At 34.2% G+C, this 19,567-nt stretch overlaps 1 protein-coding gene across 1 annotated transcript in view; it reads right to left on the bottom strand.

Moving 5' to 3' along the window:
* The window catches only part of SMCHD1 (structural maintenance of chromosomes flexible hinge domain containing 1), a 148,884-nt gene that overhangs the window by 114,702 nt on the left and 14,615 nt on the right, over positions 1 to 19,567 (bottom strand). The window contains exons 4-8 of the mRNA XM_008569163.1: positions 17,198 to 17,280; positions 16,398 to 16,528; positions 3,659 to 3,773; positions 3,425 to 3,544; positions 1,694 to 1,860 (exon numbers count right to left, since the gene is read on the bottom strand). Of these exons, the coding sequence (XP_008567385.1) occupies positions 1,694 to 1,860; positions 3,425 to 3,544; positions 3,659 to 3,773; positions 16,398 to 16,528; positions 17,198 to 17,280 (616 nt within the window). The remainder of the gene's footprint in view (positions 1 to 1,693; positions 1,861 to 3,424; positions 3,545 to 3,658; positions 3,774 to 16,397; positions 16,529 to 17,197; positions 17,281 to 19,567) is intronic.

The following is a 19,567-nucleotide window of genomic DNA, read 5'->3' as shown; positions in this document are numbered from 1 at the left end:
AATTCAACATCATCCCACTGAAAACCACCACTTCAGAAGTCTTTGTTACTTTATTTTTAAAGTAATGATTTCAAAAGATTAAATTTTGGTAGGATTATTCAAGACTATAAAATACCACATCTTTAGATAGTCTTCAAATAGAAACCTACCATATTCCTTCATATGTTTTAATTTTAAAAAATCAAATTTATTGTTCTAGCTACTCTTTAAGATATCCCTGAAATAAAAGGAAATCATTGAAAATCTTTAGATCTTTCTTCAGCCATCTCAAGTGTTAACACCGTGACCAACAAGTTTGCCACCACAAATTAAGAAAGGTTGCTTTAAAGAACTTAACGATTGTCTGTTTCAAAAAATAGTTAAAGTTATATTAGATTGTTAAAGCAAGAGTATATTCTAATTATTTATTATGCACACTGAGTTCCTTCAGTAAAAAGAAACTATAATTATATAACAGCTAATAAAATAGTTAGAGAAGATCCAAAGTCCTAAGTAAATATCTTGAGCTACAGAGGCAATATTCAAGAAGATGTTCTTAAAAACCAATTTTCCTATAAAAAACAAAAATTTTAAACTCTGTTAATATACATTTATGTATAAAATACAGAATCTCAAATTAAGCACAAGAGCCTTTTGAGTAAATGTGAAAAGATACTTTTTAAGAAAAATATTGTGCTTGCTTCAGCAGCACATGTACTAAAATTGGAACAATACAGAGAAGATTAGCATGACCCTTGTGCAAGGACGACACACAAATTCATGAAGCATTCCATATTTTTCAATTTGTGGTAATGGGTATCCTGATACTATTGATCTGATAGTCAGCTTTGTACCTCATGAGTATACATAATCAATAAAATATATTACTTTTGTGCAGATGTACCCATTTTGCAAGACTCAGTAATTCAGACTAATGCAAATTATGGAAACAATCCAATAAATGGTATGTATCATGTAGTTATAAAGAAAAAACTAAGAGCCATTAAGTAAATATTCCTCTGATTTGATCTAATGGAATATACAAGGGTACTTCAAAAGGTTTTTAGAAAACAGAATTAAAAGATGATAAAAATCTTCCCATGAACTTTCTGAAGTACTCTCATATAGTCCCTACAAGATTTACTGGAAGATACACAATGATTTATTTTTGGCATTTACTAATACGTCATATATGCACATATGTATACATGTTTTTATTTTAATAGGCTTGATGCATTCATTTGATAAACATGTATTGAGCATCTGCTCTGTAGCAGGTATTCTTCTAGACACTAAGGATACAGTAGTAAATTAAAAAAGACATTCCAATATGGAAGGCAGACAAAAAAATAAAATATATGGTATGAAAGATTATGACGGGTGCTATGGAAAGAAGGAACAAAAGGGGGACATGGGAATAAAGGTGCTGAATTTGATAAATTCTGAAGTTCAGTTTTATTTTTATAATAGGTGTCAAAAATCCTGCGCCTCAGATAATGCTCAGTATACTACAAGTGATTTATAAATATTTATAGAATGAATGAATGGAGAATCGTTTTAACACCAACAGCAGAGTACTGGATACTATACTGAAGGGAAGGAAATGGGGCAGAAACAAAAAAAGGGTAAGACAGAGGCTTCAATGTATCTATAATATTTTCACTCTTAAAAAAGATAAGTAGCAACATTTCCTGAACCAAATATAATTACTTACGCTAACTGTCGTGTCCAAAGATGGAAATAATTTTTCAAGTACTGTATGTGTTCTGGTTGTACACCTGTGATAATCACAGCAGTAAAGCTATCTTTTTCCTTCTCCTCTATGATAAGACTATGTAGAAATCTTTCATCATCATTTGTAATGTGAACAGAATCAGATGGCTATAAGAGTGAATATAAATACAACAGATTAAATAATCTAAATTATAATTATACAAATAACTATTACATCAAATTTTAATGTGATTCACTTGCATAGCTTCAGAAACAGACTTTAGAAAAACTTTCAGAGGGAACTGGTTCAATACAACAAACCAGTTGAGTATGTGACAACAATGTGAGGACGGGAACTTTCACCTAGACTGCAATATGCAACCAATTTTAATATCGCAATAAGATGGAAAAGACCAATGAAATATTGGTATGTAAATACATCGAAATATGTAATTTGCTAAATAAATGCAACAAATTAAAGATAAAAAAAGTGGGATAAGCAAAAGTAAAGAAATTTCCTGGACAGAGGGAATGTTAAGTTATAACATAAATAAAAGTGGCTAATAAACATGAAAAGAAAAAAAATTCAGCCAACTAGTAATAAAAGAAAAGGAATTATTTTCACCTACCAAACTGCCAACATTTTGCTCCCTTTCCCCTTCTAGTTCTTTAAAAAAAAAAAAAAAAGATCAGATAGGCATTTCCATGCACTGTTACTGGAAGTGTATTTCACTTTGGGTTTAACCTTCCAGAAAAGTAATTTTGTAACACACAACATGAACATCTAAAAAGTTCAAATTAATTGTCACAGCTATTAAAATTCTAACAATCTATCCTAAGAAAAAGACCTGTAATTCAGAAAAAACGTTAGGCAAGGATATTCATGGCAATGTCTTTATAAGTATAGTAAAAAAAATTCTTCAAATAAGCTAAATGTTCAATAGAACAGTTAAACTAGATAACATTCATCAAAAGAAATATCATGACGCTTTTAAAAATGTGTTGTGTACCAAACTATTTTATAACATGGAGAAATATTAAAAAGGTTAATTTTTAATGTGGGATCAATATTATAAATATATATTTTTAAAAACTGAATTCACCAAAATGTTACAGAGCTTTGGCACTTGTATTTCTATTTTCTTTATACTTTCCTATAAAACTTCTACAATAGGTTTTACAAAATAATCTTTAAAAAGCTCAAAATTACTTTAAAATAAAGATTTTAAGATAAAAAATTATAAAATGTTTCAAACAGAGAGAAGTTGAAGGAATATACAATAAGTACCAAATACTGACCATGAAGACTCAAATTTGTTAACATTTTGTCATATTAAAATGAGAATTTGAATGCAAACTTATAACAGAAATTTCATTTATTGCTCCAGAGCTCTGATTTCCTGAAAGTCCATTACCTATCACTGTTTTTCTACTTTATTTTTATAATTATTATTTAACAGAGATGTTAAAATCCAAATTCAGACCAAGGAAAAAGTTTACAATCTTACGAGCAATTTACTAGGCATTATGAGACTTTCAGACTAAGAAAGCACATGAATAATTTTTGGTACCCACATGATTAAAGGAAAAACAATGAAAATGTAATTCATTTAGAAAACTTCATACTTTCAATTTATAAACAACAAACTGGCATCTTATAAATTACAAAAATAATTCTGTCCTATCAGCTGTCTAAAGGAATAAATTTACAATGAGTTCAAATATATTGTACCTTTCTGTTTCTAATATATCCACTATATATTGACTCTTTATTTTTCTCCTTCTTCTCAAAATCTTCTTTAGAAAGTACAAGCTCATGAACATCTTGGGAATCTGCAGGTTTGCTTATCATCTGTTAAATATTAAAAAAATATATTAAAAATTCTTAACAGTTAAACACATTTAGACAGAGTCAACTTAAAAATTTTTTGATCAACTTCCATTTATAAGAAATCTTTTTACTTACTCTGGCTGATTGTCCAACAAAGAAAACAGCCTGCTTGCCCCCAACACCAAAATAGGAAATATCGCTATTTAAACTGCGTGGCACTGGTACTGGACGAACATATCCTGAATGATCACTAAAATAAAACATTACATTAATGCAGTGATTTTAAACAAGCTACTTAAGTGCCAAAGGAAAATTTTAAAGCATTTTCACTAGGTGTTAATAAAATGATCCCCAAGCCAGCTAACACTCCTGCTTCAAAGCTGAAAGAATCAGAGCCCAAGTCAAGATATCTAGTCCAGTGGTTCTCAAAGCATAGTCCCCAGACCAGCTGCTGCATCAGTTCTAAGAAATGCAAATTCTTAGGCCCCATCCCACTAAATCAGAAAATCTCTCACAAAACAGGACTAAACAAATATCCTTATCTTTCATATCCTTATGCCTCTAGAACCTTCCATTCAAAATTGTTTGCTACTTCAAAACTTGTTAAAATATTGTCAAAAGAATAATGGGGATTACAGCAAATGAGATTCTCATATCCAAGTATCAAGACAAATAAGGGAATCTGAGGGCAACTCCCACTGCACCATAACAATGCTCTGGAGAGGAGGCATCGCTGGTCTTTCAAAATACAGGCAAGATCTCCAGGGACATCATTTCCCAATATTAGAAATAAGCAGAATTAGGGGTGAGGCTGGAACCACTATTAAACTCATTGAAAAGGTTAAAAAGAGCAGATGTGACACAGCTGGAGAGAATTAGAGAACAGGACGATATATTCGAAGAACCTATCCATAAGAAATAAAGAAAAGGGAACTGACAATATCAAAGTGGGATTAAAAGACTTGAATGACTGAAGGAAAATATGTCACACAAGTTTAATCGTAGTTCTATAAAGAGAGGAGAGAAAAAATGGACAATAGCTGCAAATATTCTCAAACCAATAAAAGACACGGCCCCACAGATCCAGGAAGACCAAAAGAGCCCAAACAAGATAAATAAAAAGAAATCCACATCACTGTAAACCCCAAAAACAAACAGAAAAAACTAGAAAATAGGCTAAAAAAATAGAAAGGTTGGCACTTTGATAGCAACAGTCAAAGACAGTGAAATATTATCTCCACAGAGCCTTGAGAAAATCTATCTACCTAGAATTGTGAACTACAGCAAAATAAAGAATTTACAGATAAAAATCAAGGTAATTTATCACCAGAAGGCTTGCTCTAAAGGAATGTTCCCACAAGCACAATCTGACATACAAGAGGTTACCATAATATGGTACATGTAAATGTAATTTTTTAAAGTAATACATGTAAGAATTTTTAAACTATGTGGTTAGAAAAAAGCATTATGTATAAATTGAGGGATTTTTAGAAAGTCAGACTTTAAATACATTTTAGAATTTCAAAGACAACCAGGAAAAAAATATATATATATGTATATAAATATTAAAGAGAAAAAAGGTGGAACCACAACAAAAACAGCAATAAAAAAACAAATTTTATTTATTTATTTATTTATTTTTGTCCTTTTTGGAGACCGGCCGCACCGCACTCAGCCAGTGAGCGTTGTGAGCGCACCGGTCATCCCTATATAGGATCCGAACCCACAGCGGGAGCGCTACTGCGCTCCCAGCGCTGCACTCTCCCGCGTGCACCACGGGCTCGGCCCAAAAACAGAAAACAGAAAAAATAAAAACAGAGGAAAAAGTGGGATAAAAAAATCTGAATTAACATAATAAGTCCCAATCCATATATCGATAACCAAAATAAAAATAAAGACAACACTGATGAGGTAAGACCCTGTAATACCAAAGATACAAAACAAAGCGCCAAAAAATGCCCCCTCACTACACACAAACACACACTGCACAACACACCCATAAACACATCCCCGCATAACAGAGACTTAAACCTGCTCCCACACAACTCATACAAAAAACTGTCCCTGCACAACACACACTCAAAATGTGTCCTCACATGGCATGCATTTATACAAAATACTCCACACAATATACAAACACCTCCAAAAAAATGCACAGCCTAACCCTACACAACACACACACACCAATGATAAGATCTTAAAAGGAATCAGAGAAAAACAAACAAAACATACTGAGATACAAAGACAAAAACTACAACAGATTTCTCATCATAAACTATGCAAATCAGTAGAAAATGGAGTGATATCTTTAATGTACTGAAATTTTTTTAAAAAATCAACCTAAAATTCTATGCTTATCAAAAATATTTTTAAAGAAGGAGAAGAGGGAGAGATCCCAACCATCAGATATACAAAAGCTGAAAAAATTCATCAAGAGCATACCCAAGTTACAAAAAATGTTGAAGGAAGATAGTTAGGAAGAAAAACGATATCAGATAGATTTACACAAACAAATAAATAAGAGGACCAGAAATGGTAAATATGTCAGTAAATATAAATTTTCTAAGAGACTTAAACAGATACATGTATGCAAATGTTCAAAGTAACAATAAGACAAAAGGTAGAAACAACCTTTTATGAATGAATAAACAAAATGTGGTAAAGCTATATGAAATATTATTCAGCTATAAAAAGGAATAAAGTTCTGATATATGCTACAACATGGATAAACTTTGAAAACATCATGCTAAGTGAAATAAATCAGACACAAAATAAGAAATACTATATGATTTCACTTAAATGAGGTACATAGAATTGGCAAATTCATTGACACAGTAGAATAGTGGTTACCAAAGGCTGGGAGTAGGGTGAATGAGGAGTTACAATTTAGAAGAGCATAATGGTAATGGTTAGAAAACACTGGGTTAATGCCACTAAACTGCATACTTTACAATGGTTATAATGGCAAGTTTTATGTTGTATATATTCTACCATGATTTTAAAGAAAAAGACTGCTTTTAAAAGGGAGTTGTTAGAACAGAGATTTGTCTAGCTTAGCAAGAAAGATCAGGAAGTTGAAAAGTAGCCTTCTTACCGTTAAACAAAAGAGAGAGACAAATGACTGTTTAAAGCAAAATAACGACAATGTACTTTGATATTTATATGTCAAAGTAAAATGTATAAAAGTAAAACCACAAAGATCAAGGCATCATAAATGGAAATATACAAGGGTACTACGAAAGTTTCCTGGAAAAATGGAATTAAAAGATCATATGAATCTTTACATGAACTTTTTGAAGACCCCTCGTACTGCTGTGATGTACTTACATTACATGTGAAGTGGTATAATATTAATACATACTAAGATAAATTAAAAATGTATAGCTCACCCTGGAACAATGCAGGAGTGAGGGGGGCCAACCCCCCAACCCACTGCAGTTGAAAATCTGAGTATAACCTTTGACTCCCCCCAAAACTTAACTATTAAAGCCAAAAGCCTTATTAATAACATAATTAACACATAGTTTGTACATTATATGTATTATAAATAGACTGTAGTCTTACAATAAGATAAGCTAGAGAAAAGAAAATATTATTAAGAAAATCACCCATACTGGCCAGGTGCCAAAAAAAAATCATAAGAAAGATAAAATAGGGCCGGCCCGGCCCGTGGCTCACTCGGGAGAGTGCGGTGCTGATAACACCAAGGCCCCGGGTTCGGATCCCACATAGGGATGGCCGGTTCGCTCACTGGCTGAGTGTGGTGCTGACAACACCAAGTCAAGGGTTAAGATCCCCTTACCGGTCATCTTTTAAAAAGAAAAAAAGAAGAAAGATAAAATACATTTTCAGTACTCTATATATATTTACTGAAAAAAACCTGCACAGAATTGGACCTGTGTAGTTCAAAGCCATGTTGTTCAAGGATCAACTGAATACTATGAATCCTAGTTACCAGTGAAACAGCAAAACAGTGTTATAAATAGCCAAAAAAGGAGATAAAATGGAATCACACACACACACAAAAAGACTCAATCTAAGTCAGGGAAAAAAATGGGAATGAAAAACTGACAGGAAAAATAAACAGCAAAGATGGTAAGTTTCAATCCAAACATACCAATAATCACATTAAATGCAACTGGTCTAAACATCCCAATTAAAAGGCAGAGATTGTCATATATTAAGACACAACTACCTATTGCCTGAATGAAACCCTCTTTAAACATGCAGAGACAATAGATTAAAGATTGGAAAATGATTTACCATTTTAACACTAACAAAAAGAAAGCTGGAGTAAATATATTAACATCAGACAAAGTCAATAAAAGAATATCAGTAGGAAATGAAGAAAGAACAATGAAACAAACAAATACATGGGTAAACAAAAGATGCTATCACTCTGAAGTTTTTCAAACCATGTCAGATTGCTGAAATCAAAATAACTTTGTCTTCAATGTATTCATGTAGAGATGATATTTAAGACAATTAAATTATAAATGGGAGTTATGGGACCTAAATTGTGGTAAGATTCCTACAATTCACTTTAAGTGTAAAATGTCCATACAGTAATAAGTTATGTATGTATACAGTAAACTCTAGAGCAACTATTAATAAAATACAAGATATACTTACAAACACAACAGAGTAAGAAAACAGAACACTAAACTATGTTCATGTAATCCACAAAAAAAACAGAAAAGAAAATTGAAAAACGAAGGAAACAAACAGAAAAATTATAACATGACAGGCTCAAGTCCTAAGATATCAATAATCACATTATATGCAATGGTACAAATACACTAAATAAAACTGGCAGAGTGGTTTAAATAAAAATGGCCCAACTAGAAAGAAACTCATTTCACATATAATCATATAGGTAGATTAAAAGAAAATGGATGAAAAAAGATATACCTTGCAAACACGAATGAGAAGAAGCTGGAAATGGCACTATACTAATAAATAAAATACACTTCAGAGCAATGAAAACGACCAGGAACAAAGAGCAACACTACATAATGATAAAACGGTCAATCCACCAAAAAGGAGTGGAAGGCATAACAGTTCTACGTATGCACCAAATAACACAACTTCAAATACACAAAGCAAAAGCAAAGATTAAGAGAACTAAAAAGAAACAGACAAATCTATAAATATAGTGGAGTTCAGTACCCCTCTTTTAGTAACTACCACACAGAAAACCAGCAAGGATATAAAAAAAATGAACAACCAATGTAATCTAATCAACATTTACAGAACACTTCTCCCAAAACTCCCAAAATAAACCTTCTTTTCAAGGACACATTGAGGGCCGGCCCCGTGGCGCACTCGGGAGAGTGCAGCGCTGGGAGCGCAGCGACGCTCCCGCCGTGGGTTCGGATCCTTTATAGGAATGGCGGGTGCACTCACTGGCTGAGCACGGTGCAGGTGACACCAAAGCCAAGGGTTGCGATCCCCTTACCGGTCACGAAAAAGACAAAAAAAAAAAAAACGGACACATTGAAAATGTACCAAGACAGACCATATCCTGAATCATACAACCACACTCAACAAATATAAAAGAACTAATCAGATAGTATATGTTCTTTGACCATAATGATATCAAACTTGAAATCAACAGAAAGATAATAATCTGTTGGGAACACTTGGAAATTAAACAACATACTCCGAAAACAATCCATAGGTTAAAGACCAAGTTGCAAGGGAAATAAAAAATACAGTGAACTGAATGAAAGTGAAAATATAGCATACCAAAACTTCTAGGATGCAATCTATTTCCTAGAATTATGATTAATCAAAGTCTATATACCTAATATTCATTAAGGAAAAAAAAAAAAGGTAAATGTGTTCTAAGAATTCAGTTAATATGGCAATACTTCCAGGAAATAGGCTAAAAATATTATTATATTTTCCTTAAAATACTTGTGGTAAGGCACACAAAATTTTAGGGAAAGGGAAGCTCAACGGGGAAAAACACACACACACATCACATACATACTTAAACTGAAGAATTCTCTTCACTGATAGGAATGGACACTCATAATCACCAGGCAGTAAGTCTCCTTTTTTTCAACCAAAACCATCCATGCAAGCCTAACTGAGGCAACAACTCTATCACAGAAAATAAGGCTAAGAATATAGATTGCAAGCAGGTCTCAGACTTCTCTTATTGGGTCTTGAAAAATTCCTACATCTACACTCAAGAACTACATAAATATCCCTTCCTAAAGATACATAAAAATGGAAAAATAGTCTAAGATTTTAAGAGGCAATATTGTAACACAGCAGTCCTCTGGAGAATTGAGAAAGTCATCTCCCTCAGGAATAAATTTACATCAAAGTCCAAAAGAATTTCAGAGCAAAGAATTCATATTCTTCATACAATCAAAGAGGATACTTTACCTGCGTGAAACATGAGCAGTTTATTTATTAGAGGAGAGAAGCAAAATTTGCATGAAAACAAAACATAAGAGGTGTTTAAAGTAAGAATAAAGAACAGGAGAGATGATCAAATTAGAAACTAAAAACAATCTAAGTGATTGACAGGAAACAGGGTAGAGTCACTACACATGTATATTTATATCTCACTATCTCAAATCTACCAAAGGAAAAAACCCACCAAAACGAAGAAATCTCCACCTGCAAGAAAACTGATGAATGGCCCCTGATCCCTCTGGAATAAATCTGCCAGACACAATGGAAATAATCAAATTAAAGATGCTTAAATATTACAAACATACTCCCTAAATTCAAGTAAACTCAAATATCAGAAAGTAAATGTAAGCTCATCCCAATTCTCAAAAAAATACTGAGGATAAAGCAGCTTTTTCTTTAGGAAAATTAGAAAAAATTCTGTTGGGGATCCAATTCGACAATCTAAAAATGGCACGGGCCATGTAACATGTCATTTCATTCTCCTAAAAATGGTTCCCTGACTGAGTTTGGAGCCTTTTGATTGCTGAGACAGTTGCAAGTGTAGAAAGCAGTGCTGCTCACACACACCTGGAATTATGGCCACCCAGCTGACCTAACTAATGTATTCCTCCTTCCTCTACAAAACAAATAGACAGTGTTACAACTTTGTCCCAGGTATTCAAGTTAACTACTACTACTTCTTTTTTTTTTTTTTTTTTTAAGATGACCGGTAAGAGGATCTTAACCCTTGATTTGGTGTTGTCAGCACCATGCTCTCCCAAGTGAGCTAACCGGCCATCCCTATATAGGGATCTGAACCCACGGCCTTGGTGTTATCAGCACCATACTGTCCCAAGTGAGCCACAGGCCAGCCCCTTCAAGTTAACTTATAAGGTAATAATTACAATAGTGGCCGAGTTATGAGCAAATTTTCTAGGTTCTTGTAATGTTGCTCTATCTTGCTCCTGTAAACAGCTTTTTCCCTGGGTATTTGTCAAAAATAATAAGCAGCAACTATTTATCATGGCAGCTGTCTGAGGCATTGAAAAACCAGGACCGTACACATGCTCAAGAAAGAATTGTGAAGGCCCTAATCATTCACCTCTGGCTGACCTGATGTTCTCTGCAAGCAAAAGTGAAAGGTAAGGCAAAGTTGTAAACTGCATGCCAAAGCATTAAAAACATACCACACTATGCACACAGAGCCCCTCAGCAAAAGCTGGGAGACTGAGTGGTTCAGGACATTTAAGGAAATGTTCGATCATTAGCTGACCACTAAGCTAAGTGAGCAGAGACTTCAAATGTAACACAAGATAAAGAATATAGACTTTATAGAATTAGTTCAGGAAAGCCACTACATAAACAACAACAAATATAACAACAAGTCCTGGAGAGGAAGAGGGACCGGATTTCTAGAGTTGCTACGTTATATTATTTAAAATGTCCAGTTCTCAACAATAAAGTACAAGTTGTGCAAAGAAATATTAGGGCCGGCCTGGTGGCGCACTGGATAGTGTGCCGCTTGGGAAGCGCGGCGGCGCTCCCGTCCGAGGGTTCCGATCCCACGTACAGACCGGTTCCTGCTCACTGGCTGAGCGAGGCGCGGGAGCAACACCGAGGTTTGCAATCCCGTTGCCGGTCCCCGGTCCAGTACGGGGGCAACACTGAGGGTTGCGATCCGTTGCCGGACACAGAAAAACGACAAAAGACAAAAAAAAAAAAAAAAAAGAAATATTAAAGTATGGCTCACATACGGAAAGAAGAGCAGTCAGTAGGAACTGTCTCAGAGGAAGCCCAGACATCGGACTTACTAGAAGAAGATTTAAATCAGCTATTTAAAATATATTCAATGAACAAAAACCATGTCTAATGAACTAAAAGAAAGTATAAGAATTTACATACTTCACCAATTACAGAATTTCAACAGAGACAGAAATTTAAAAAAAAAAAAAAAACCAGACATTTGGATTTGGAAAGAACAATAACTGAAATGAAAAATTCACTTAAGAGTTCACGAGTAGATTTGAGTTGGTAGAAGAAAGAATCTGTGAACTTGAAGGCAGGTTGATTTTGATTACTCAGTATGAGAAACAAAAAGAAAAAAGAATGAAGAAAAATAAACAGAGCCTCAGAGACCTGTAGGACACCATCAAAAGCCCTGATATTATATGGATAACAGAAGTTGCAGGAAAAGAGAGAAAGAATATTTGGAATATTTGGCCAAAAACTCCCCAAATTTGATGAAAAACATTCTATTCATTCAAGAAGCTCAATGAACTGCAAGATGAACTCAAAAAGATCCACACCTAGACACATCAGAGTTAATGTCAAAAGCCAAAGACAGAAAGAATATTGAAAGGATCAAGAGAGAAGCAATTGTTACGTAGAAGAGAGCCTCAGTAAGATTAACAGCTGATTTCTCATCAGAGACCAGGGAGCCAGAAGGCAGTGGGCTAACATATTCAAGAGCTGAAGAAAAAGAATGTCAACCAGGAGTTCTTTATACATACAGCACATGTAGCCTTCAAAAATAACAGAAAGATTAAAATATTCCCAGATAAACAAAAACTGAGGGAATTTGTTGTTAGGAAATCTGGCCCTACAGGAGCTACTAAGTCATTTGGGCTGAAATGAAAGACACTAGAAAGTAACTCAACTGCACAAGAAATAGAGTAAAGTAAGGTAGAGGTAACTACACAGATAAGTAGAAAAGACAGTATAAATGTATTTTTTGTTTGTAACTCTTCTTTTCTCCTACCTGATTTCAAAGATAACTACATAAAATAGTAAGTATAAAACTGTGTCAACAGGGTTATATTACATAAGGATGTCATTAATATGAAAATAAGAGTACACAAGAGTGGGAGGGGAGCAAAGCTATATAGAAGCAAAGCTTTTGTGTACAATGGACATTAAGTTGGCATTAATCCAAACTGGATTGTTAAATTAAGATGCTAGGGCCGGCCCTGTGGTGCACTTGGGAGAGTGCGGCGCTTGGGTGCGCAGTGGTGCTCCCGCCACGGGTTCGGATCCTATATAGGGATGGCTGGCACGCTCACTGGCTGAGCGCAGTGCCAGCGACACCAAGCCAAGGGTTGCAATCCCCTTACCGGTCACAAAAAAGCCAAAAAAAAAATTAAGATGCTGATTGTAATCCCTAGAAAAACAGCTAAAAATGTAGATTAACAACTATTAAAAGTGTAACCGTGATTGCCAGGAGTAAGGGGGAGGGGAGGGTAGGGAGTACAACTGGGTACGGGGTTTCTTTTGGAGTGGTGAAAATGTTCTGGAATTAGTGGTAAGGGCTGCACAACTTTGTGACTATACTCAAAACAACTGAATTATATACTTTAATACAGTGAATTTTAAGATACATAAATTGTAACTCCATAAAAAACAAAGTCAATAAGCTTAAGATAAATATGAGCATTTCACTGTATGTAAATTTTACCTTAAAAGAATAAAAAATATTAAACTCTAGATAATGATATCGATGCCTTAAGTATGAGGAGAAAATACTGGTATCTGTAACTTATTTTGAACTGCATAAAAAATAAAATGAACTGATGGATGGTGGAATAGGTAGATATTTGGTAAAGCAACTATCAATGGTAGATCTAGGTGTGGCATATGGATATTCACTACAGAATTTCAACTTTTCAGTATGTTTGAAAATGTTCATAATAAAATGCTATGGAAAAGAACAGACACTCAGATCCAGGGTGTGGACCATCTGCAAGAAAACTAGCTTAGGCACTTTCATAATTCTCATTTTGTGGTAAACACAAAAGATGGGCAATTATCATAGAATAAAGGAAACTAGACAGACATGACAACAGAAGAAATCTAATATGGACATTATATTAAGATATTGTTGTATCAATGATAAATTTATTGGGTGTAATCATGAACATATTTATGAGAATGCCCTTCTTCTCAGGTGATATATGCTGCACGCAGTATTTAGGAGTGAAATGTCATGAAGTCTACAATACACTTTCAAATGATTCAGGAAAAATAAGCATATGTGTGTGTTGACAGATAACAAATGTGACAAAACATTAACTGATAAATTTGGGTGAAGGATATATGGGTGCCAGTAGTTTTCTTTCAACTTACGTGTTGGCTTGAAATTTTTCAAAATAAAAAGGGTGAGGGGGAGGAGGTAGTACTCCGGTGAATGAGATTCATGAAGAATGTTGCCAAATTAGAACTCTCACCTCATCTCCTTCTACTCTGTCCTTTATATACTACACTCCAACCACACTGGCCTCCTTTTTGTTTCTCAAAACAAGACTGTCACATTCTCAAAGTCTTTGCCTTTGCTGGTGTTTCTTCTACTTAGAATACTCTTCCTTCAGATCTTCATTTCGCTTTCTTCTAATCACTCAAGCCTCAATTCAAAGAGGCCCTCTTCTCTAACCACCTTACCTAAAGAAGATGCCCACCAGCACTAACATATTACTGTATATTTTCTTCACAGTAATAATCTATAACTGAAATACTTATAAATGTAATTTTTTGTGTTTACTTCTGCTTCTCTCTCCAATACAACATAAGTTATTCACAGGACTAAACTGTCAGATGTTTTGTACTTTTAGCCTGTCCTTCCTTTTCTTACATAGCCTGTCTTCTATGACATCCCCATCCTTGCATACAGTAAAAACTGAACTGGAAGAAGTAAAGCAGCTGATAGGTTCTTTTACAGGAGTAGAAGCTAGGGGGCAGAAGGGTTGCATCTGATGTTAACGAAATTGGAGTGGGTCAAGGCACTGGTTCTGGACTCAAAGATAGTATGGGTATTTAACAGTTATAACAACTGATCACTGACACGATACCCATAAAGCTAGGACCAAAACCAGCAACAGAAATATTTTTACCAAAAATTAAAATTTCCCTAACATTTGGGTTAAGTTTGTGTTGTGCTAAGATCAAGAGAAAAATCAAGAATCCATGTCCCATAAATCCAATTAAGATTTAATTTTAATAAACCATGGACTGTACGTCTTTCTATTCTTCAGTTGATTTAATTGATATTTTTCCAGTCTTTTTGCCTAATTTACCATCTGTTTTCTCTTCCCTTCTGCCTAATACTTCCATCGTATGCTAAATCTTATCTTTTGCCTTCTCTTTGGCTATTTTACAAATATTTTAAGTAGCGTGTATTCATGAAAATAGTGAAAAAGAATGGTTGTAGAAAAGTCTATGGTCAGAAATGAGAAGTAATAACTACAATGATAGCTTATATTTATTGATTGCTTACCATATGCAGACTCTGTCCCAAGAATTTTACATGTACTGACTCAGTCTTCACAAAACGTTATGGGGTATTAGCCCCATTTTACAGATATATAAACTGAGGCACAGAGAAGTAAAGTACCTTGACCAGTGTCACATAACTAGTTAAGAGTCAAGGCTAGAATTCAAACCAGGTAATGATACTAAGTCCTTGTTCTTCACGATATTGCTTCTCAAAATAGCCCTGTAAGTCTTTACTAATTTGATGAAAATTCTGAGGATGCTGAAACCTCAGAAGAGGGCAAATGTGCTAACTATATGAGGGTACTTCAAAAAGTTCATGGAAAAACAGAATTAAAAGATAATATGAATGTTGGGTGTTGCTGAGTGTAAAAGGAAAAAAAAGAAAAAAGATAACGGATCTTTCCTTCAACTTTCTGAAGTACTCTCATATTAATTTTAACATATTTAGATAGATCCTTCAATGTTGGTGATTTTTCTTGACATAATAAAGACCAAACCAGGCTATGAACAAATACTAACTACTTAATAAAAATGCCCGTAGATTCTTCTCAAGTATGTTATCTGAAGTACACAACGCAACTTAAAATATCAAGACTCATGGGTGAAAGCTCTTCTTACTAAAGTTCCACTAATAACCCAAGAATCTAAATCTTTATATCTAACATCTTTTAGGATAATTTGTTTTCCCTATGACATTTTCAGTCAAGACATTTTCTACAAGCACATTCTGATATGTAACTCATGACTAGATTCTATTCCCTAACAGCTACGAATATTTTGCAAAACAGAGATCTGAAAGTAGACCAATAGCAAGCTCCACAGAACCACATGTAGTTTTAGACATTTTGCAAGTGATATAAAGCAATTTCTAAAGCCTATTTTAAAACCATTCTACTGCTCTAGAGGCTACATGATTTTCATCACACTTAATAAGGAAAGGGGAAAAACTCTAAAGTACTTAACATATTAACATAATTCCTACATACCTCAGGAGATGCAAAAAGACTGTTTAATGGAAAGGCACAATACTATGCAGTTCCAACTCTGAGTACTGATCATAAAAATTCTATAACATAAAAACCTAAATAAATATGCCGAGCACATCAAAACCGCCATTGTATCATGTATAGCTAAAGGCATATTAGAGTTTTTATCCTTATTAAAATACACAGCTACCCATAAAAAAGTAAGGTTTTCTAACCTTTCAAAGTCACCTTGCCTTGTAAACTTTGACAATCTATACACAGCCCAGTTGTTAAGCTGTTTAGAGGTCATTCCTCTTCCGTTATCTATCACTGCAACAGCAGGTTTTCCTTGTGTTTCATCAAAAAGCTATGAAACAAAATAAGTTAAAAAGACAGGAAAAGTCAAATCAATATTTAAAACGTGGAGTGTTAAATATAAAAAAAGCGATTCAATGGGCTCACTTATACATTGCTTATGGAAGTGTACATTAATACAACTTTCTGAAGGGCACTTCAGCTCTATGTATCAGAAGCCTCAGAATGTATCAAAAGCCTTAGAATTCTTCACGTCCTCTAACCCAGAAATTCCATTTCTCAGAATTTAACTTAAGGAAATCATCAGAGGCATGTACAAAGACATGTAAGAATATCCATCATTCCAGCATTTCTCCCAATGGCAAAAATATTAAAAAAAAAAAATCTAAATGTTCAACAATAGAAGACTGACTACATAATTTATATTATAGCCAATAAACCACTTTGCAGCCATGGAATATTATACTGCAGAATATCCATGATGTGGCACATGTTTACAATGTACTGTTGAGGGAAAGTAGAAAATTACTAAAAACAAAATGTACACATACATGTATACATATATGCATAGAAACAAGGACACATTAAAAAAACCTTAACAATGGAAGAAGACATCAGATAATCATTTCTACTTTTAGTTTATCTTTACTTTCTAATTTTTCTCCAATGAACTTATACTATTCTTATAAAAGGAAATTGCTTTATAGTATTATTTTCTTACCAACTTGATCTGTATTCTTCTAATACCAACGTTACGAGATGTAGCAGACAATGAATTGTCAATTAATTCCGCAAGAGCAAATGCTGGAAGAGATTGAGAAAACATTATTGCTTAATATTTTTAATCAATACTTTATATAAAAGTTCAAAGTAGAAGAAACTCTGAAGTACCTTAAAGGCATCACTTTTATTTTCAAGAGAGCTAGAACTAAAGTATTATCCTGATCCTAACGATACAATACATAATAAAGGCATGATCACCAATCACCACCAGCATAAAAAAGCAGTCCTCAACCAGTACTTGTATGGCACTATACGGCATGAGTCAGCCAGCCATGATTCCTGGAAGACCATAACCATAAAATCAAAAAATAGTCTGTGCCATGTAATTACATCACACACGAGCCAAAAATTAACACATTTAGAGATATGAAGGCAAATATAAAGCAACTATAAAAGTGTCTCAAAAGCTAGATTCCATATAGAATTCTTACAACTAACAGAAACTTGTCAAATAGCAGAACATGTCTTCTTAGCAGAACTATCAATTCCCTTCCATGCTGCAAACATGACATTCAATTTATGCCTGGCTCAACCTTAACTAATATTTTCCTTTCTTCCAGGTCACTACTCAAACTATTTCCTGCTTTTATTCCCTTAATTTAAAAAAAGGGGGGGGGATATATAAAACTTATGTCTCTTAATTCCACAGAAGCTTAACTCAACTAAAGCTATAATTAACCCAGAGTAGCACTCCAGCAAACACTTCCACTCACCCTAAACACTTCAGGGAAGGCTATGTTTATAAACAAATTATAAGGTTACCACAAACCAGATAGTATAAGGATCTGGCTAAGGGTAACAACTAAAAAATGAAGAAGGGACACTGTAGGAAATGGGAGGAAAAGAGACTTAGGTATGGAAAGAAGAATGAGTAGAACTTATTATCTAATTAGATAAAATTTTAAGGAGAGGAAAAAAGAAATCCAACATGTGTTTGAGTTTCTGCCTCTAGGAGACTGGATAAATGGTCATATTGGCCAAAAACAGAAAATTTAGAGGGGAGGAAAGAAAAATTCAGTTTCGGATATGATGTCCACAGTTTTAGATATGATACATCAATTTCAATGAGTAGAGATACTCCACAGGGAGCTAAAGCAGACACTGTGCTTAACTGAGAGACTAAAGACAGCCAGAGAGAAAGATTTTTGCTTCACTGACACAGATAACAATAGTTAAGGATCAGTTCACTAAGAGGAAAGTATAAAAAGATCAGCATGACTTGAATAAATGTCCACCACACAGTCAAGAACCAGAAGCAGAGAAACACGTAGGAAAAGATCCAAGGGATGTAGTATAAAGTCAAAGAAATCAAAGCAATAGCTTAAACAATGAAGTCTGCTTATTCATATGATGACAGTAAAAATGAAAATTGATACAACCACTCTGGAAGCTAATTAAACAAACTATATTTAAGTCTTTAAAATGAATATACCTGCTGACCTCACAACTATACATTTAGAAATTTATCCTTAGGGAAAATGAAAGATTCATTCAATATTCAGATATTTAAGCACCTACTATGTGCCAGGCACTGTTCTAGGAACTGAACAAAACAGACAAAGGTCCTATTCTTATGGATTTAACATTCTAATAGAGGAAGACCAGAAATACAATTGTATAGCACATTAGGAGGTGGTTATGGAGAAAAGAAACAGCAGAGCAAAGGGATCAAATAACAGTAAAGGTACACAGGGAACACAGTTCCAATATTAATAGAATGATCAAAGTAACTTTTATTGAGAAATAAAAGATAAACAAGACTTGGATTAGGTGGGAATGAGTTCAGGGTTATCTGGACAAAGCATTCCAGGTGGAGGGCCCTAAACTGAAAATATGCCTTGCACTGAAGGGAGTGAACAAGCAAGGAGAAGTGAAAACAAAATCTGAGGAGATACAAAGCAGAACTACTAAGGCCTTGTATATAAACTGTAAAGACTTTGGCTTTTACTCTTAGTGAAATGGGGAGCCATCAGTGTTTTCAGCAGAATGACACAATCTGACTTCTCAAACCTGAATAAACAGGGATTAAAAGAGAGAGACCAGTTAAGAGGCCACTGTGATCTAAGTGATACGATGATGTCTCAAATCAGGTGGTAGCAACAGAAGTGGTAAGAAATGGTCATTTTTAAGATATAACAACTATACTTTTTTTGTAGTTGTTACAACAAACAAACGGAAAGGACATTCTTGGGGGGGAGGGGAGAGAGGGAGGAGGGCGGGAAGTGTCGGTGGTGGGCCATAATAATCATATACATTGTATATTGACAAAATAAAAAATTAAAAAAAAAAAAAAAAAAAAAAAAAATGG

This window comes from Galeopterus variegatus, unplaced genomic scaffold (genome assembly GCF_000696425.1).
Source record: "Galeopterus variegatus unplaced genomic scaffold, G_variegatus-3.0.2 Scaffold471, whole genome shotgun sequence".
Lineage (NCBI taxonomy): Eukaryota > Metazoa > Chordata > Mammalia > Dermoptera > Cynocephalidae > Galeopterus > Galeopterus variegatus.
Note: the sequence above shows the minus strand (reverse complement) of the source record. Positions and strands in the feature narration are given on the sequence as shown.